Source organism: Thalassophryne amazonica, chromosome 3, assembly GCF_902500255.1.
Source record: "Thalassophryne amazonica chromosome 3, fThaAma1.1, whole genome shotgun sequence".
Lineage (NCBI taxonomy): Eukaryota > Metazoa > Chordata > Actinopteri > Batrachoidiformes > Batrachoididae > Thalassophryne > Thalassophryne amazonica.
Genome location: NC_047105.1, coordinates 142,924,945 through 142,947,264, shown reverse-complemented (window position 1 = coordinate 142,947,264; position 22,320 = coordinate 142,924,945). Strand labels below are relative to the sequence as shown.

The 22,320-nt window shown below is 46.7% G+C and overlaps 1 protein-coding gene across 1 annotated transcript in view; it reads left to right on the top strand.

Moving 5' to 3' along the window:
• Positions 1-3,315: 3,315 nt before the first annotated feature.
• Positions 3,316-22,320, top strand: part of phactr3b (phosphatase and actin regulator 3b) — a 166,266-nt gene continuing 147,261 nt past the window's right edge. The window contains exon 1 of the mRNA XM_034167497.1: positions 3,316-3,442. Coding sequence (XP_034023388.1) covers positions 3,334-3,442 — 109 coding nt within the window. The 5' untranslated portion in view covers positions 3,316-3,333. The remainder of the gene's footprint in view (positions 3,443-22,320) is intronic.

The following is a 22,320-nucleotide window of genomic DNA, read 5'->3' as shown; positions in this document are numbered from 1 at the left end:
TTAGCTAATATCGATAACTTCACTAAAAATATTTGTCCTATCAATGTTCTGTTTTGGCGGACTTCATCCTTGACCCAAAATGTAATAAACATACCAAATGGCAAATGTCAGCTCTCCCCAATTTCTCTGTGAAGGTACTTACACACGCACGCACACACTCACACACACACACACACACACACACACACACACACACACACACACACACACACACACACACACACACACACACACACACACACACACACACACACACACACAGACCCAGTTTGAAACCTGAGGGTGGAGACAACAGTGCATGCACCTAAAAAAAAGTCAAGCTACAAATAGCAATTATTATGACACATGAACTTTTTTCATGACGAAGAAGTAAGTTAGACTTACAAGATCAAAATTACAACAATCAGATAGCTACTAATTAAGTGGCTATAACATGGAATATAGTCAAACATTAATACCTTTGCAAAAACACTGACATAATGAATGAATGGATTACTGACGTACCATGTATCCAGAAAGTATTCACAGCACTTCACTTTTTCCCCACATTTTTTTATGGTACAGCCTTATTCCAAAATGGATGAAATTCATTTTTTCCCCTCAAAATTCTACACACAATACCCCATAACGACAATGTGAAAAGTTTTTTTTAACATTTTTGCAAATTTATATATAAAAAAGAATAACTAAGAAATCACTTGTACATAAGTATTCACAGCCTTTGCCATGAAGTAAAAAGTTGAGCTCAGGTGCCTCCTGTTTCCACTGATCATCCTTGAGATGTTTCTACAGCTTAGCTTACAGCTTGGACTTTACCTGGGGTAAATTCGGTTGACTGGACATGATGTGGAAAGACACACACCTGTCTACATATAAGGTCCCATAGATGACAGTCAGAGCACAAACAAAGCATGAAGTCAAAGTAATCGTCTGTAGAACTCTGAGACAGGATTGTCTCCAGGCACAAATCTGGGGAAGGGTACAGAAACATTTCTGCTGCTTTGAAGGTCCCAATGAGCACAGTGGCCTCCATCATCTGTAAATGAAAGAAGTTCAGATCCACCAGGACTCTTCCCAGAACTGGCCACCCGTTTAAACTGAGTGATCAGGGAGAAGAGTCTTAGTCAGGGAGGTGAACAAGAACCTGATGATCACTCTGTCAGAGCTCCAGCATTCCTCAGTGGAGAGAGGAGAACCTTCCAGAAGGACAACCATCTTTGCAGCAATTCACCAATCAGGCCTGTATGGTAGAGTGATCAGACAGAAGCCACTCCTTAGTAAAAGGCACATGGCAGCCCACCTGGAGTTTGACAAAAGGCACCTGAAGGACTCTCAGACCAGGAGAAACAAAATTCTCTGGTCTGATGAGACAAAGATTGTGTTGTGTGGCTGGGGGGGCCTGGCTGCCTTTTGTTTCTGTTTTCTGTCGTGTCTTTTGTTTTTCCTTCCAGGTGGCTTGCATTTGGGACTGAGTGGCTGTGTAGCTGAGTTTATCAGGACCTCACCCTGATCACCTGAGGCTGATCACCTGCGGCTCGTCAGGACTCACAGCTGTGGTGCATCTACATGGATTGGAACATGGTGGCATTTAAGACTGGAGTACACAGTGTGTATTTGCCAGAGACTCGACCTTGTGACCAGACGGGTGAGATCGTCGTCTCGGGAGCCATCTCATCATCAGTGGATGCAAAGAACGTCCAGGTTTGATGCATGGTCTGTGAAAGAGGAGGGGGTGAGGTCTCACGCTCGTCAGCACACTTCCTGAGGTACGTTAGATTTTGTGACTAACATTTATACAGTCAGTAAATGTGGTGTCCCTCACACCTTATTATATTGAGCTGTATGTTGGTCGTGTAATCAGCTTCCACTGCAGTGGAGTTTTGTGAACTGGATGTTCCATGCCTGCAGGTTGGGAAGCTGATTAGTAATTAAGCCAGGAAGTGTTTGCTGTTTGTGCACCTTTGAGCGTTCTCTCTGTGTGTTGAGTGTGGACTCACATAATGATTCCTTCTTTCACAGACTCGGTTTGTCGCGGCCACCTGGGGGGTGTCGGCGGGGTCCTTGGGTCCGAATTGGTTCTGGCTCCGGACCGTTGGCGCTGCTGGGAGCGCACCGCAAAACCACCACACCAGACCGCGCACTTTTATATTTTTTCACAGCACTGTTATGTTCATTAAACTCTGTTATCCTTTGTACAGTGCTCTGCTTATTTTATACTGGGTCCTTCAAACGCTGGTCGGTTCTCCGGGCTGCGTCCGACACATAACAGATTGAACTCTTTGGCGTCATGTTTGGAGGAAACCAGGCACCATCCCTACAGTGAAGCATGGTGGAGGCAGCATCACGCTGTGGGGATGTTTTTCAGCAGCAGGAACTGGGAGACTAGTCAGGATTGAGGGAAAGATGAATGCAGCAATGTACAGAGACATCCTGGATGAAAACCTGCTCCAGAGCTCTCTTGACCTCAGACCGGGGTGATGGTTCATCTTTCAGCAGGACAATGACCCTAAACACACAGCCAAGATATCAAAGGTGTGGCTTCAGGACAACTCTGTGAATGTCCTTGAGTGGCCCAGCCAGATCCCAGACCTGAATCTGATTGAACATCTCTGGAGAGATCTGAAAATGGCTGTGTACCGACACTCCCCATCCAACCTGATTGAGGTTGAGAGGTGCTGCAAAGAGGAATGGACCAAACTGATAGGTGCACCAAGCTTGTGACATCAGATTCAAGAAGACTTGAGGCTGTAATTGCTGCCAAAGGAGCACCAACAAAATACTGAGCAAAGGCGGTGCTAATAAATCACGTACCTGTGATTTATTAACATTTTATTTAAAAAAAAATTGCAAAAGTTTCAACAAAACCTTTTTCATGTTGTTATTATGAACCTTCTGTGTAAAATTTTGAGATAAAAAAAATGAATTGACTCCATTTTGGAATAAGGCTGCAACACAACAAAATGTGTAAAAAGGTGTTCGTTGTACCAGCTGATGTTTTTATACAGACTTTAAAAAGTGTAAAGTATGTCTTGCCTGTTGAGATGAAGATGTTCTTTATTTCGTTTGACCTTGAACCTGAATCTGCACAGATCCGCTTGCAGAATGAATTTAGAAGTTCAATGTTCGGGTTTCCGAGCCGCACTCGAAGGCTGCACAACGCTGCCGCGCGCGTAATGGATTTCCCCCGCGCTGCTCCTCGCCGAGGAGGTGCAGCAGGAGCAGCTCTGCCCTCTTGCACTTGATGCCCTCTCCTGTCGGAGTTTGCGTCCTTCAGCGTCGCGGTGCGCTTTTTTTTTTTTTTTTTTTTTTTTTTTTTTTTTTTTTTTTTGCTCCATGGCTGCGTGCGGCGGCCTGGACGAGGACTGCGCGCCGCAGCGCGCCAGATCTCAGAGCGACCCGAGCAGCATCACCGAGGTCCGCCGGGCGGACGCGGATCGATCAGGTAATCCACATCACCGCGCGCGTGACAGGTGGGTGCGCGTCGAATGCAACGTGCGTCATTTAGAGTCGTGCACTCACTGCTGAAGGCCCCTCTGACACCTGTCTCATGATGTCATAATGACGTCATAACGATGATACGACGAATGCAGAGCACGTGACGTCACACAGCTGGTTTTTTGTGGCTGTTCAGGCTGATTTATTGTCATTTGCAGAAAGTGTTCAAATCTCACACTTCCAACCCGTTAAGTGTTCTTTTTAACACTGTCACGGTGTTGGAGTTACTTCTCAGAGTTGATTTTAACAGTGTTGATGATCTCACTCACTCTGACACCTGGAGCAGGTCCATCACGAGCTCTGCCGTTTTTTTAGTGATGATGCCAAATCAGAAGGTTGTGGGTTTAAAGTCCATCCAAGTCCGCCGTCTGTCTCCCAGAGAAATGACACTCGGCGTGTTGAAGCAGCCGACTGCTGTCCATGAAAATACACTTTCAGTCATGTCGTCAGTGGGCCATGTAATCTTACCTATGTGTGTATGTGACCCCATAATTGGTTTTAGAAATAAAATTCATGATCATTTGCAAAATATCATTAAAAATGCATAAACACCTTGTTCTCTTCATACCACTGTCCCAATTTTCTGAACATTAATTCATTCTGATGGCTATTTCAGTTGCTAATATTCATTTACAGTGGGTTTTATAAAAGCTGGGCACTTCCTGGTTCGGCAATTTTGGCCACTCAGGAGGCAGCATTTCAAGGCTTGTTCCAAGTACCAGAAAGAGTGCTTAAAGTGGCATTTTGAAAGCGTAAACGATCAAAGTGCAGGCCAGAAGATACTGATGATGATGGTCTTCAGTGTGCAGACCGATGCCAATGCAAAAACTGTGACAACATGGAATCGATACCAGTAGATGCAGATGAAGATGCAAATAATCCAATTGATGATTCTGATGAGGAGGAGCAGTGAATCATGGGTTGGGCTTAACTGCATGTTTGCATATTCAGTTGGCCAGAGCTACAAGGACACTGTGTTATTGTCTGTTATGAATTTGTATTCTTACAGATATCAATCGTGTTGCAAAACATGTATATTAATGGAACTATATGTTTTTTTTATCTGTAATTGTCATGCGTGCACAGCCCTCATACAAAGGAAATGAACATGATGCATGCAGTGCCGTGCATGGGTCAGCTGATAAACTAAGCTTCTTCAATGACATTTTTACTTCATACTGGTCAGTCATATCTTGACCTCTATATCTAGTATTATTGTAAGAGTAGAAAGGGGCTCTAATAACATCTGGCATAGAAGTCTGGAAGTTCCAGAAAATACATATTTTGTATTCAGATCAACATTTATATGAACACATCAGCTGAGATTATTTTAAATACTTGTATATCATAATGTCATGACAACATTTATACAGTGAGGCAAATAAGTATTTTATCTACTGTTGCAAGTTTTCTCACTGTAACAGTTAGTTAGACTATAAAAAACTGGAACAGAAGGTGTTACTCAACATCTGATGCCAAAAGACACTCGGCGTCTGACATATATTATTATAGTAGTAGTAGTAGGTAATTATCATCACAGAGGAAGTGGCATCACTATGTTTAATCAATTGAAGTGACAAAGTTATATGAATGAAAAGAAAAAACCTTTTTATTTGTTTTATTCTGTGGTTTTCTGTTGACTTCGCCCTAAAGACTACAAGACTGTATGACGTTCAGCTGAAAGGTGTCACAACATGAACCATGTCCACGTGTTCCATTTTATAAATATTGAACATCATATAGTTTGGTGTGAACCCTCGGCTTTAATCATTATGGTTGAGTTGATAGCAGATTGTTGCACATGGAATGTATTTAAAGACAAGATTTCTTATGAAAAGCTGTCACAGTTCTGCCTACTTTCAGCAGTAAAAGCTTGTGAACTTGAGAATTATTCCATGTCAGCTGTCTGGTATCAATGAACAAAGGCCCATTAATGAAATGTCCAATTTAGAATAACATTAACTGAAGCCCCGCCCATCCTGAGCATTCGTAAACTTAGGCTTGAAGTTTGAATTGATCTTATGGAACTGGTATCTTGATTAGCTTCTTGCAGGGCTTGGGGCTCCACAAATCATGGTGACATCAAGCTGGAACTGAGCATGAGGCGGGGTTCACCCCGGACAGGGCGCCAGTCTGCCACAGGGCCACGCGTCTGTAGTAATTGTGTGAAATTAACTTAGTGTTAAGGCAATCATACAATGGTGTGTGTGTAAGAAATAGTAGCTATGTACACCAGTTTAATGTACAAAAGTCAAAATATCCAATATTATTATTGTTGTGTGGGCCCCCAGAAGAGGAGGTACTGCTGGCCCACCACCAGAGGGCGCCCTGCCTGAAGTGCGGGCTTCAGGCACGAGAGGGCGCTGCCGCCATGGACACAGCCGGGGTTGACAGCTGTCACTCATCAACTCATGACAGCTGTCACCCATCTTCACTTCATCAATCCACTCCATAAAAGCCGGACGTCATCTCCACCTCGCTGCCGAGATATCATCTACCTGTGAAGGTAATTTCTCTGCTGATTTAAACTTAAATAATAGTCTGAACTCTTTTGCAGCCGTTTTCCTGTGGTGTGCCTTATCAGCTGGATTGGCATTTGGTGTGAACAGCGACGGCTACGCTTCACACCCAATCCAGATAAGTGGTTTAACAGGAGCTGCACAAGTGTGTGATTAGAGGTGGAGGTGACTTTCCACCTTCTGACTGTTTTTGTTACTGGGTGTGCACACACCCACATCTCACTGTTTGTTCTCCTCGCCAGCAGTACCAGATCCGACAGTCGGGGACGGTGATCACCTGGGAATTCGGGACTTGGCGGCTCCAGTATTCACCAGGTTCTGTGGCGGTGGAAATCATGTGGTTCCGGCTCTTCTCAGGACAGACGTCTTCTATCCTCGAGCCTGCCCACACGTCACCTTTGTGTATTGACTGCTATCAGATTCTGTGATTGTCTGTATAATCGTTGTGCACATTCACAACATTAAATTGTTACCTTTTGGCTCATCTATTGACCGTTCATTTGCGCCCCCTGTTGTGGGTCCGTGTCACTACACTTTCCCCAACAATTATCACTTTACCGAGGCGTTGCTAGGCCAGTATCGTAGATTTACGTCGAGGCTACCGGGCTGACAGATATGACAGATATGACAGATATTCGCCCGAGTTACACGAGGGCGAATATCTGTCATTTTGAGCGACTGGGTGTGAACGTCAGGCCTCTGAAAATGCATACTGCACAACAGCATGTTATTGTATTATTATTATCACTTTACTGGGTGTTGCTAGGCTGGTATCGTAGATTTACGTCGACGGTATCTGGCTATACCCGCCCGCTGTGCATAAACAAATGACGTCATAGCGTGCACGCAGCCCAAGAACTGTCCGCAGAGGGGGAAAAAAAAACTGTCCGCAAAGGAAAAAATTAAAAGGCGAGAAGTGTGTTTTGGTCCCAATATGGATATTCCGGATGATTTTCTTATGGATAGGTCGACAATGAACAGCAGCAGCCAGCTTGATGAGGACGCACTGCTGAATTTCAACAGCAGCGCGCGCCAGGTGGCAGAAGTTAAGTGAGCCAACTTTTTATGTACGCGTTACGTGTTGTGTATCTCAGTAAAAAGTGATAATAATGCAAATAACATGCTTTTGTAGGGCGGCATGCATTTTCTGCATCTCTCCTTTCACTGCCAGTCGCCCGCAATGATAGCTATTCGTCCCCGTCTAACTCGGGCGAATATCTGTCATTTTGGGTGACTGGGTGTGAACGTCGGGCTTCTGAAAATGCATACCACCCTACAAAAGCATGTTATTGTATTATTATTAAATGGCTGTGACACTACGCGTGCTCTGATTGGCTGATTACTGGTCGGATATTTTCCCATATCCGGACCGGTTACCATGACAATCGGTCTGCAACGCGTATTTTCGTTACAAACCAGGAAGCTAAAAACACGAATAGAAAAATCAATACGGACATGAACGTACTCCATAAATATCTAAACAGCATCGGAAAAAACACACAGATTGAAAACTTACCAGCTAACGACTGGACCATCTGTTAGTAAGTTCTTCACGGAGGTGAAGAAAGAGAACGAGCTCAACACCATCAGCAGCATATTTGGGTGATACTGTATGTTTGCGTGTTCATATGTATAACAGCCATATAATAAACGAGTTATTAACCTCGCTTGCTCGGTCTGTACGGGATATCCAGTATCTAATCACATCACTTATAAAGAGGATAGAAGGTAACCACCTGAGTGTAACTAAAGTATAATTTTATATTCAATTTAAAACTATACCTGGGTTTAAATATTTCTCACAAACAACATACTTTCAAAAATGTTATTTTAGGCTACAAGCTGAAAATTTTGCTTCAATTCACATCTTCTTTTCTTTCAGATTTTTGGTGATGGTGAATCTAACATGAGATAAATGTTAAAAGAGACACTTGCTGACTTAACATGCTTAACCATTAACTGGAAACTTCAGTAAAACATGTCAGCTGCTAGAAGTAGAACATTTGTATACCTTATTGGTTCCACCGACTGAAATAAAGGGAAACAAATTGCCCTCAAATGGGCAAATACTCAAGGTATTTTTCTTCAAACACACTGATTTGAAGAAAACTGTCCATGATGCTGCTGTGACCTCTATAGACATGGCAATTCCTTTTTGGGAGAGAGCTAGAATCCCACTGAGGGCAAAGCAGCATCTGATCACAAAGTTAGAAAAGGTGTTCGGAAAATGGAAAACATTGAAAAAGACCAAGAATTGCAATACAGACAAGCAGAAGAAAGATGAAACAGTGTTTTGTGAATCTTTGGAGGACTTGTTTGACATGGCACATCAGGATGTCCTAACAATGATAAAGTTTGAAGATGACAGACAGTTCCTACTTTCTCAGCGAGAGAAAGGTAGAAGGGGATGCATGACAGGCATAGATAAAATACAAACTGCCAAAGAACAAAGAGCAGAAAAAAGGAAAGCTGCAGAAGCAAAATACAAAGAGAAACTGGAGGAGCCTGGACCATCTAATGTCTCACTACCTGACACTGTCTCCAGCCAGAGTGAAGAGAACACAGAACATCCAGATGAAGAATTTGTTATGCCAGTGCCACAAAAAGCCAGTAAAATTAAAGCTGTTGTAACACCAGGACTTGCAGCAGCATTGGATAGGACCAAAACAACAGACAGAAGTGCCACCTATATTCTGACTGAAACGGCAGCAAGTCTTGGTCATGATGCAAGCAACTTAAATATCATTATCATGTAAAGTGTTGTGTGGGCCGCTGAAGAGGAGGTACTGCTGGCCCACCACCACAAGATGGCGCCCTGCTTGAAGTGCGGGCTTCAAGCACGAGAGGGCGTCGGAGCGACCAGGAGTGACAGCTGTCACTCATCATCCGTACCAGCTGTCACTCATCCACTACTCATCACCACCACCATAAAGACCGGACTGCAACTCCACCTCCCCACCGAGAAATCAGCTACCATTCAGGTAACCTTCTCTGCTGTAATTATTGTTGTCCAAAACATTGTTCTGTGTGCTGCCATGTTCCTGCGGGCTCTGTCGGAGGCTGGATTGGCGGACAGTGAGAGGACGACGTTCTTCGCCTCTCACTCCATCCAGGAAAGAGACCAACAGGAGCTGCACGGGTGAAATTGTTGCTGGAGGTGGAGGTTCTCCCTCCTAATTGTGTACAGACTGTGGGATTACTGAGTGTGCGACCTCACACTCATCAGGACTGTCTCTGTTCTCTGCCAGCAGTACCGGGTCTGACTGCTGAAGACAGCGGCCACCTGGGGCGCAGGGCTTGGCGGCTCTGGTGTTCTTCAGCTCCGTTGGTGGTGGAAGCTGTGTGGGATCCAGCTCTTCTCTCGCCAGGCATCTTCTATCGTCAAGCCTGCCCACACGTCACCTGGTGTATGATTGACAGTCACCATATTGTTATTGTCTGTACGTAGTTGTGCGATTCACAACATTAAATTGTTACTTTTGGCTTAGCCATTGTCCGTTCATTACCGCCCCCTGTTGTGGGTCCGTGTCACGACACTTTCACAACAGGATTTCTCGGCCAGCGTCATGGATCCCGAGGGGCGTCAACCATCGCTTGAACAGCCAATGGAAGAGCGAGGTGCACAGGCGCCAGCAGGAGGTGTGTTGGGTGAGCTACAGCACATCTTAACCGCCTTTACCGCTCGGTTGGATTTAGTTACCGAGCAGAGCAGTGTTCTCAAACGTAGGATGGAGGCTCTCACCGCCCAGGTGGAAGCGCATGCTCAAGGCGCTGCTGCAGGACCTCCTCCTGCTGACCGTGTGCCAGAAACAGACATTCCGCTGGTCGTTCAACGAACCCCCCCACCTTCCCCTGAAGCATACATAAGCCCTCCGGAGCCGTACGGAGGCTGTGTGGAGACGTGCGCGGACTTCTTGATGCAGTGCTCGCTCGTCTTTTCACAGCGTCCCGTCATGTACGCGTCAGACGCTAGCCGGGTGGCTTATGTGATCAATTTGCTTCGAGGAGAGGCACGCGCCTGGGCTACGGCGCTCTGGGAGCAGAATTCACGGCTCCTAACGGTTTACACTGAGTTTGTGAGGGAGTTCCGACAGGTGTTTGACCACCCTCATAGAGGCGAGACCGCTTCAAGTGTGCTGCTGTCGATACGGCAGGGGCGTCGGAGCGCAGCGAAGTATGCAGTCGACTTCCGCATCGCGGCAGCTCGAGCCGGCTGGAATGCTGTTGCGCTCCGTGCCGCCTTTGTAAACGGACTGTCTCTGGTCCTTAAGGAGCACCTGGTGGCGAAGGACGAGCCGCGGGATTTAGATGGGCTTATCAACCTGGTTATACGGTTAGACAACCGATTAACAGAACACCGACGGGAGCGAGACGAAGGGCGTGGTCAGGCACAAGCCGTCCCTCTTCCTCCCGGGTCCGAAAGGGAGCCAACTTCCCCACGCTCCGCTGCCAGGGCTCTCCACGTGACGACAGCTCCCCCTGCTGTCGTTGCTAGGGAAACGAGCAGGGCCAAAAAGCGATCAGATCAGAGACAAAGGAGGCTGATCCGTGGAGAGTGTTTTCTCTGCAGCTCTACCGAGCACACACAGAGAGGATGCCCCAAATGGTCAAAACAGCAGCACTCGTCCTTAGAGACTGGGCTAAGGGTGGGTCACAACACCCACGTGGGGAGACCCCGACGATCTGCACGAATCCCAGTCACGATCCTGAGTGGGGATCTAACCCTTCACGCCCCAGCACTGGTGGACACGGGGTCGGAGGGGAATCTGCTGGATAGCAGATGGGCAAAGGAGGTTGGGCTCCCTCTAGTGGCCTTACCGTCACCATTGTCAGTGCAGGCGCTAGATGGCACCCTTCTTCCACTAATCACACACCAGACACAGCCAGTGACATTGGTGGTGTCTGGGAATCACAGGGAGGAGATTGTGTTTTATGTAACACCTTCTACCTCCCGAGTGATTTTGGGTTTTCCATGGGTGTTAAAACACAATCCCCGGATTGATCGGCCGTCTGGGGTTGTGGTTCAGTGGAGCGAAACCTGCCACCGGGAGTGTTTAGGATCCTCGGTTCCACCCGGTGTGACAGCTAAGGAAGAGGTTTTAGTCCCCCCCAATCTGGCGGCGGTGCCAGCCGAGTACCATGACCTTGCTGATGTCTTCAGCAAGGATCTGGCACTCACGCTGCCCCCGCACCGTCCGTATGATTGTGCCATTGATTTGATACCGGGCGCTGTGTACCCGTCCAGCCGGCTGTACAACCTCTCACGTCCGGAACGCGAATCAATGGAGACCTACATCCGGGACTCGTTAGCTGCCGGGTTGATCCGGAACTCCACCTCCCCGATGGGTGCTGGTTTCTTTTTTGTGGGCAAGAAGGACGGCGGACTCCGTCCATGCATTGATTACAGAGGGCTGAACGAGATCACGGTTCGCAACCGATACCCGTTACCTCTGTTGGATTCAGTGTTCACGCCCCTGCATGGAGTCCAAATTTTCACGAAATTGGATCTTAGGAATGCTTATCACCTGGTTCGGATCCGGGAGGGAGACGAGTGGAAGACGGCATTTAACACCCCGTTAGGTCACTTTGAGTACCTGCTCATGCTGTTCGGCCTCACCAATGCGCCCGTGATGTTCCAAGCATTGGTTAATGACGTCTTGCGGGACTTCCTGCATCGGTTTGTCTTCCTATATCTTGACGATATACTCATCTTTTCTCCGGATCCTGAGACCCATGTCAAGCATGTACATCAGGTCCTACAGCAGTTGTTGGAGAACCGGCTGTTTGTGAAGGGCGAGAAGTGTGAGTTCCACCGCACTTCTTTGTCTTTCCTGGGGTTCATAATCTCCTCCAACTCCGTCACCCCTGATCCGGCCAAGGTTGCGGCGGTGAGAGATTGGCCCCAACCAACGAACCGTAGGAAACTACAACAGTTCCTCAGTTTTGCAAATTTCTACCGGAGGTTCATCAAGGGCTACAGTCAGGTAGTTAGCCCCCTGACAGCCCTGACCTCCACAAAAGTCCCCTTCACCTGGTCGGATCGGTGCGAAGCCGCGTTTAGGGAGTTGAAACGCCGGTTCTCGACTGCACCGGTTCTGGTGCAGCCCGATCCCAAGCGCCAGTTCGTAGTTGAAGTGGACGCCTCTGACTCAGGGATAGGAGCCGTGCTATCCCAGAGCGGGGAGTCCGACAAGGTTCTCCATCCATGTGCCTACTTTTCCCGCAGGTTGACCCCAGCTGAATGGAACTATGACGTCGGCAATCGGGAACTTCTTGCAGTGAAGGAGGCTCTTGAGGAGTGGAGACACCTGTTGGAGGGAACATCGGTACCATTTACGGTTTTCACGGACCATCGGAACCTGGAGTACATCCGGACCGCGAAGCGTCTGAACCCCAGGCAAGCCCGCTGGTCGCTGTTCTTCGGGCATTTTGACTTCCGGATCACCTACCGCCCCAGGACAAAAAAACAACGATCTGACGTCCTGTCCCGGGTGCATGAAGAGGAGGTCAAGACCGAGCCGTCAGACCCCCCTGACACCATCATCCCTGAGTCCACTGTCGTGGCCACCCTTACCTGGGACGTGGAGAAGACCATCCGGGAGGCCCTGACACGGAGCCCGGACCCGGGGACAGGTCCGAAGGACAAGTTGTACGTCCCACCAGAGGCCAGGGCTGCGGTCCTTGACTTCTGTCACGGTTCCAAGCTCTCCTGTCATCCAGGGATGCGAAGGACCGTGGCAGTGGTCCGGCAGCGCTTCTGGTGGGCGTCTATGGAAGCCGACGTCCGGGAGTATGTCCAGGCCTGCACCACCTGTGCCAGGGGCAAAGCCGACCACCACAAGGCCCAAGGCCTCCTCCAGCGTCTGCCCGTGCCTCGTCGCCCCTGGTCTCATATTGGCCTGGACTTTGTCACGGGCCTCCCGCCGTCCCAGGGCAACACCACCATCTTAACGATAGTGGACCGGTTCTCCAAGGCGGCCCACTTCATGGCCCTCCCGAAGCTCCCGACGGCCCAGGAGACTGCAGACCTCCTGGTCCACCATGTCGTGCGTCTGCATGGGATTCCATCAGACATTGTCTCGGATCATGGTCCTCAGTTCTCCTCCCAGGTCTGGAGGAGTTTCTGCAGGGAGCTGGGGGCCACCGTCAGTCTCTCGTCTGGGTACCACCCCCAGACGAACGGGCAGGCAGAGCGGACGAACCAGGAACTGGAGCAGGCCCTACGCTGCGTGACCTCCACGCACCCGACGGCCTGGAGTGACCATCTGGCCTGGATCGAGTACGCTCATAATAGCCAAGTCTCATCTGCCACCGGCCTCTCCCCATTTGAGGTGTGTTTGGGGTACCAGCCCCCATTGTTTCCACTGGTGGAGGGAGAGGTCGGGGTGCCCTCGGTCCAGGCCCATCTGAGGAAGTGCCGTCAGGTGTGGCGTACCGCCCGCTCTGCCCTGCTCAGAGCCCGGACGAGGGCTAAGGCCCATGCAGACCACCGGCGTTCCCCAGCCCCTGCATACCAGCCCGGGCAGGAGGTCTGGCCATCCACTAAGGACATCCCCCTGCAGGTGGAATCCCACAAACTCAAGGATAGGTACATCGGACCTTTTCCCATCCTCAAAGTCCTCAGTCCGGCCGCAGTGAAGCTGGCAGCTTCAGCTTCACTGCGGATATGCCCCGTGTTTCATGTGTCAAGACTCAAGCCCTGCCATACCTCACCACTGTGTGCCCCGGGACCAGCGCCGCCTCCTGCCCGGATCATTGACGGGGAGCCCGCGTGGACGGTACGCCAGCTCCTGGACGTCCGTCGATAGGGCCGGGGGTTCCAGTATCTGGTGGACTGGAAGGGTTATGGCCCCGAAGAGCGCTCCTGGGTGAAGAGGAGCTTCATCCTGGACCCGGCCCTCCTGGCCGACTTCTACACCCGTCACCCGGACAAGCCTGGTTGGGCGCCAGGAGGCGCCCGTTGAGGGGGGGGGTCCTGTTGTGTGGGCCGCTGAAGAGGAGGTACTGCTGGCCCACCACCACAAGATGGCGCCCTGCTTGAAGTGCGGGCTTCAAGCACGAGAGGGCGTCGGAGCGACCAGGAGTGACAGCTGTCACTCATCCACTACTCATCACCACCACCATAAAGGCCGGACTGCAACTCCACCTCCCCGCCGAGAAATCAGCTACCATTCAGGTAACCTTCTCTGCTGTAATTATGGTTGTCCAAAACATTGCTCTGTGTGCAGCCGTGTTCCTGCGGGCTCTGTCGGAGGCTGGATTGGCGGACAGTGAGAGGACGACGTTCTTCGCCTCTCACTCCATCCAGGAAAGAGACCAACAGGAGCTGCACGGGTGAAATTGTTGCTGGAGGTGGAGGTTCTCCCTCCTAATTGTGTACAGACTGTGGGATTACTGAGTGTGCGACCTCACACTCATCAGGACCGTCTCTGTTCTCTGCCAGCAGTACCGGGTCTGACTGCTGAAGACAGCGACCACCTGGGGCGCAGGGCTTGGCGGCTCCGGTGTTCTTCAGCTCCGTTGGTGGTGGAAGCTGTGTGGGATCCGGCTCTTCTCTCGCCAGGCGTCTTCTATCGTCAAGCCTGCCCACACATCACCTGGTGTATGATTGACAGTCACCATATTGTTATTGTCTGTACGTCGTTGTGCGATTCACAACATTAAATTGTTACTTTTGGCTTATCCATTGTCCGTTCATTAACGCCCCCTGTTGTGGGTCCGTGTCACGACACTTTCACAACATAAAGGATGTTCTCTTATGTTACAACAGCTGTATAATTGGTTGTTGTGCTGATTCATACATTTTTGAATATTAAGTACTGCAAGGCATAAAGAATATTATTGTTTGGAGCTAGATCAAAATATATGTGGAAATATATAAAGCATAGTCTTATTTAAATTTATCAATAATGAAACAGTATTTCATCAATAAAATGAAAATGCAATGTTTCATTGTTACAAAATCTTCGCTACCCCAGTATGTAGGTATTGTAGGAGCATGATACATGTACGAGAAGAACTGCATCTCACAATTCATGTTTTAGTGTTAACTATTTTATGGGATATGAAAAGATTTGATTTTCCAGTGTATTGCCATAATTTCTGTCCTGACATATCAATATTAAACTGACAGAAATAATTTGGAAATATCTGGAAGTGACCATACTATATGACAAAGTTATTGCCAGCAAAATCTTTAAGGGCTGTGTGCTACCAGTAAAAATTATTAGAGTTTTATGAAATTGTACATGATGTGTTTTTATGTTAGGTACAACAAATTTAGAGGGTGAGACTTGAAGTTTTTTGAAAAAAAACTTTGACCATTTTTATGGACCACCCTAATATATATATATATATATATATATATATATACATACACACCCACATGCATACTTTATATATATATATATATATATATATATATATATATATATATATACATACACACCCACATGCATACTTTATATATATATATATATATATATATATACATACATACATACATACATACATACATACACACCCACATACATACTTTATATATATATATATATATATATATATATATACAAGGTCTATTAGAAAAGTATCCGACCATATTATTTTTTCAAAAACCATATGGATTTGAATCACGTGTGATTACATCAGACATGCTTGAACCCTCGTGGGCATGCGAGAGTTTTTTTCACAGCCTGTCGGTTACGTCATTCGCCTGTGGGCAGGCTTTGAGTGAGGAGTCGTCCACCCGCTCGTCGATTTTTTTCATTGTTTAGGAATGGCTCAGAGACTGTTGCTTTGTTTGATAAAAATTTTTTCAAAACTGTAAGGCACAACTGAGTGGACACCATTCAATAAATTCAGCTGGTTTTCGGTAAAAATTTTAACGGCTGATGAGAGATTTTGGTCTGGTAGTGTCGCTTTAAGGACGGTCCACGGCGCCTGACGGCGATCTGCGCTTCGAGGCGGCAGCGTCTTGCCGTTGAAGTTGAAAACTTCCACATTTCAGGCTCTGTTGACGCAGTAAGTCGTCAGAGAACAGAGAACTTTCAGAAGAAGTCGGCATGAGGAGTTTATTCGGACATTCCATTGTTAACGGTCATTTTGTAATGAAAGAACGTGCGGGCAGAGTTGCATGTCGGGCTGGACCCGACCGCGGGGGGTCGCGGCAGGAAAAACACCTCCGTTGGAAATCTTAACGGGCAAGTTGAAACATGCCCAAGCTGTTAAACAATTTCTCAGTTACTCACTTGTTGAAAGCCATTAAAAGCCGCCTGAATTCTACAAATGGTTTTCAACACGGAGGTGTTTTTCCTGTCGCGGCGCACACAGATTTGCCGAGTCGTCACGGAAACGACTCGGCGAATTTGCGCGTACGTCTTTCATTAAAAAATGTCCTTAAACAGTGGAATGTCCGCATAAAGTCCTCATGCCGGCCTCTTCTGAATCTTCTCTGTTCTCTCACGATGTCCTGGGTGAATTAAGCCTTAAATTAGGATGTTTTAAGTTCGAAACAGGCCGACGACAGCGCCTGGAAGCGCTGCAGGATGTCCCGCTCCGTGGGAAGTCCTTACACCGACAGAAACACCCCATAATCTCTCATCAGCCGTTAAACTTTTCACAGAAAACCAGCTTAATTTCTCGAATAGTGTCCACTCAGATATTCCTCACAGGTCCAGAAAAATTTTTGATAAAGCAACGCGCGCCGTCTCGAGCAGCGTGTGAAACAAAGGAATTCAGCCGAGAGGGCGGGACCACATCTCACTCAAGGCCTGCCCACAGGGAAATGACGTCACCGACACGCGTGAAAAAACTCACGCATGCGCACGAGGGTTCAAGCATGATTGGTGTAATCGCATGTCATTCAAATCCATATAGTTAAAAAAAAAATAAAAGGGTCGGTTTATTATCTAAGAGACCTCGTATATATATACACACACCTATACATACATGCATACTCATATGCACACACATACCTATACACATACACATATACATATGCATATATATATAAACATGATTGGGATTGAAAGGAAATAGGAGCATCTTATTTACAATATGTGAAGTGGAATTTAGATGTGATAAGGTGACATTAGTGCAGGGATTTGTAAATGAGTTGTTATTGCACATGATATGTGGACATATTAATATTGCACGTGATTGTAGACATATTATTGCATGTGGTTATTTCACAGTGTTATTGTACAGTCTGACAGCCGCAGGGCGGAACGACCTGCGGTATCGTTCCTTCTTGCACTGAGGGTCTGTCAGTCTGTCACTGAACGAGCTGCTCAGCTCCACTACAGTCCGGTGCAGAGGGTGAGAGGAGTTGTTCATGATGGATTTGAACTTGGTTAACACCCTCCTCTTAGCCACCTCCTCCAGAGAGTCCAGAGGACAGCCCAGGACAGAGCTGGACTTCCTGACCAGCTTGTTCAGTCTCTTTCTCTCCCGCTCTGTGCTGCCCAGGGCCCAACAGACGACAGCATAGAGGAGAGCTGAGGCCACAGATACAGGCTACAGGCTACAACAAATAATCAATGTCACTTGACATACAATCCACCAATCACATTATATTTTGGTGTTTATATAAAGAGAATTAATAATAGCAAAGTAGTTATTACTTAATTAATTTTAAACAACAGTTCTGTTGTTTAAAATTAATTTCACAGAATTACACAATAAATTTCTGTGAGGACACAAATCTAAATTTACAGGTAGGACATTAGAAAAACTGCACTCCCAGCAACAAACTGTAGAGTCAGGACAGGGGCTGCCCTCCTTTAGGTGGCGCTGTTCTCCTTCACTCTTTGTGATTGTTGGACTGTTGTTCTGTTTCATGGATGGAGTTCAGTATTTCCCAACAGTATCCTAAGTCTGCCAAGCTATCAGGCTAACCAGAGCGCACACCAGGTGTCAAATATTTTAATAATGCCAATGAATAATACGCTCAAGTATCCATTAATCTGGATAATAATGTCAGTGATGATTTTGGTGCATCAAAAGTGCTTTGATTCTGGTCACGTGAACAATGATCAGTGGAGTAAGTGTTGCCTTCATAGTGATTGGACAGACGCTCACGTGTCAGGTGTCAGAGTCTGACACCTAGTCCACAGATTTTGACCAGTAAAAATAAATAAATGTCAGACAACATAAAAGCAGTCGGATGTTAACGTCCACCTCTACATGTGCACTGCAGATAGTTTTTATCTCAAAACACTATCTCAGTGTTTGCACTGTAAAACTCCTCAGTAACTCCTGTTTCATACCAGACATCGGAGCTGCTTCAGTCAAAAATCATCGCTCACTGGACAGAAAAGGCAGGGCTGTGAAAAGTGTCCAAATGCCACACGAAAGTGGCATAACGAAGCAACATGCATGGGTGTGACTGTGCCAAAACACACACACACACAAATGGCTTGTGGAGTGTATGTGTGTCCCCCACCACCACCACCACTGACACACGCATGCACACACACGCACACACACACACACACACACACACAAACACACAAACGGCTTGTGGAGTGTGTGTGTGTCCCCCACCACCACCACCACCACTGACACACACACACACACACACACACACACACACACACACACACACACACACACACACACACACACACACACACACACACACACACACACAGCTTGTGGAGTGTGTGTGTCCCCCACCACCACCACCACCACCATTGATACACGCACATGCACACAGACACACACACACACACACACCATGAATTCAACATTGTCAGCTGTGGCTGAAGGTCCCGGAGTCCACTGCTGGACCAGCTGACTGCTGTGTCCTGCACCTCAGCTGGAGAACATGCAGTGCACATGTGTGAGTGGGCGCTCACGCCCTCATGAGGACTGGCCGGTGTCTGAGCACACGGCATTGTGTGAAGCCGCCCGGCCGGCTGATTTCACTTCCACCACGTAAATTACAGTTTACATGACAGACAGAAAGAGTGGAAATTAAATCAAATAAATAAGGGTGAGGAAGGTGTGAACTCATTCTTGTGTGATCGCTTTGCTGTGGACACTAGCGCATGTCAGCTTACTGCCGACTGACTGACAGCTGGACGTGACTGTGCACGCAAGGTGTTACATTACAACACAGACAAAAATACGCTGTAACAAACTCCATTTTGTCATTTATTATGGTGAAAATTAAAGACTTCCTCTTCATCTAATTACGTTTACCTCCTTGTAGATTTTAGGCTTTTTACGCTCCTGTTATAGGACAGTGATGGTAGCACAGTGGTAAAGTATCAGTTTTAGTAAACTGCAGGTTTGAATACCAAGGGTGGCATGCTTTTTTTTCTTTTTTTCTCCACATCAGTGGCGTGATGTGGTTCAACATGTTCCAGCTGCTTGCACTGTGTTTGTGCACACACAATCGTGCACGAAACCGTCGCCAGTGTGTCGTGCATGCTTGTGCGACTGCGCGTCCCTCACAACAGCAGGTGGAATGTTTCGTGGCTCCCCATTTCGTGTTTGGTTCACCGATTTTTATCCGGTTTCTGCATCTTTCGTGTTATGTGTGAAGGGACCCTAACTGTTGCCTCGCGGGCCACGTTTGACCCAGTCTGGTTTTGTGTGGACATGCTTTACCGAGGTGTCTGGACTTAAAGTTTGAAGATAAAAGATCTGAGATCAGTGATCACTGGGGGATTCTGATAAAAAAAAAAACAAAAAAAAAACATGCACATTGAATTTTGTATCCAAATAGATTGTTTGCACCCACACAGTCGGTGTTGTGGTTAGTGAAGCTGACATTGAGGGATCCTGGTGTTGTTCTGGGAAAAGTAGTTTTTTAGTAACCGGCAGGGATCAGGTTTTGTGTGACTGTAGCAGGATCACATAAATAAGGACAACATCACTAAACTTTAGCTTCTGTGTTTCTGAACATTTCATATTTTATGCACAACACATCTCATGATATGTGTGTGTGTGTGTGTGAGGGGGTGTCTGCCCCTCCCCTTACAGCTGCCTGTGATATTCCCTGATGTCCTTTAGCTGACTGGACTGGATGTGTGTGAAAGTAAAATGTATTTCACATGCACACTGTGAAGGGTGTTTACACGTAGACATCACCAGAGCACTCTGTGTGTGTGTGTGTGTGTGTGTGTGTGTGTGTGTGTGTGTGTGTGTGTGTGTGTGTGTGTGTGTGTGTGTGTGGTGTGTGTGTGTATGCGTCTGTTTCCATGGAGATTCTAATTGCAGAAGACAGCACTTGGCTCTCCCGCTGTGAGCCAACACGGTGTTTGTCTGCTCCTGATGAACAGCAGCAGCCATTCAGTCCCAAATGCCGCCCAGACTGTGAATCCTGTTTATTTGTGAGGTGGGAATCCACAGCCGCAGAAAACACAAAAAAGGCAACGTCAGCTCCTTAAATGTGTCCTGTTCTACCTTGTTTTTACTCTGTGACCAGATGATTCATTTCTCTGCACGATCACAGAACAGGTGATTTATTAATTTTTTTATGGGTGGAACAAGCCAGACTCTTTTTCTCCAGTGTGGGCCTCAAACAACCACCAATCAGAACTAAGCCTGTAAAAGATAGTGACGTATGTTTCAGGTGTAATTCACCCAAACTGCCACATGGGGGCACTTTATAGAATGAGAACAGCATTCCTCTAAGGCTGTGGGAGATCTGGGAATAGAGTCTGTGTGTTAAAAACTGTAGAAAGTTGGACCTGATGCTTCAGGTTGGTGGCACTAGAGTCCCTTTATACAGAGAGTAGCAACATGACAAGCCAAAAAAAAAAAAAAAACAGTCACATGACTCCTGGTGCCATCTGGGGGCCAAAATAGCATTGGCTGTTAATATGATTTTGAGTTTTAACACCACAATCGCTTCTGTAGCATCAAAGGCGACTACACACCCTAACAATGAGTCAGCACTTCTGTCTTTGTGTGCGCAGCCCCCTGCTGGAAGCTCCTGTTTACTACATAACTTGCAGCAGTAAAGCTCAACTCTCTACTCAACAACAGGCGGTCTTGGAAAATAAAGCAGTGCTGACTTATGGTTTTGATTTATAAATAAAATTAATACCGATAGAATAACTTCATTAATGTCAATTCTGTCATTTGTCCAAAGTTAAAATGTAACATATATCTTTTAATTTTAAATAATGCACTAATTCTGAAGTTTTGTAACAAACACCGAACCAACAGATGCCAAAGGCATTATGTGTAAAATGTGCCTTCGCTAACACTGATTGGTTGACTCATTCATTCTATGTAAAAACCAACACGTTAATGTGAGGTGTGTGCTGATGTTCACATATAAATGTGCTTTTGTAAAATATGCAATTTTTTTATTTGTAATTTGCAAAAAGCCAAGTTGTAATTAGATAACCGTCTGAGATTACAGGTGTCAAAATAAAGAGAACACTGCCAACCACTGGTGCCCAGACACTCATGACTTAGGGCAAATACTGCCATTAACACTACTGGCCAGTAGATGGCAGTAGAGACCATGAAAACTTGCCACAACAAAATTCCAGATAATCCGTGTCTGCTACATTTAAGATGTGTGGAATTTATTAAACACAAACTGAATTTCAGACATCTTATACATATTACTCTGGAACAAAGACAAGACAGTGTTTGACATAAGCAAGACGTTAAAGAGCAAACAGGAATCAATTGCAATGATTCCAATTGAAAATGATGCAGAAGCAACCTGGGCTTCTTCTGGCATTTTTACATAAAACAAACACAATAACAACATCTCTGTAAACCCAGAGAATATATTCGAGTATCGAGTAAAATATGATGATTCACAGTATCAAACGCAGCACTCTGAATAACTGATAAGATTATCTTTAGTGTCATCACGATTGTCAGGTCGTCCTTAAGATTGTCGGAAAGGGAAGATTGGGTCCAATATCAGCCTAATTACCTTGCTGTGTAAACCAGGCATTAACAGAACCAAACTTTGTGTTGTGAAAGTGTAGGAACACGGACCCACAACAGGGGGCGCAAATGAACGGACAATGGAGGAATCAAATAACACTGTTTTTACTGTTGTGAAAACAGGCACAACAACACAGCCGATTACAATATTGAGACTGAGTCCAATAACAACGGTGTCGTGTGGGCAGGCTCGACGATAGGAGACGTCTGTCCAAGTCGAACCGGAACCAACCCGATTTCCTCTGCCACCGAACCCCGGGAATACTGGAGCCGCCAAGTCCCGAATCCCCAGGTGGCCACTGCCTCCGCTCGTCGGATCCGGTACTGCTGGCAAGGAACAAAAACAGTCAGGTGTGGATGCGGCTGCACCCAGTAACACGGA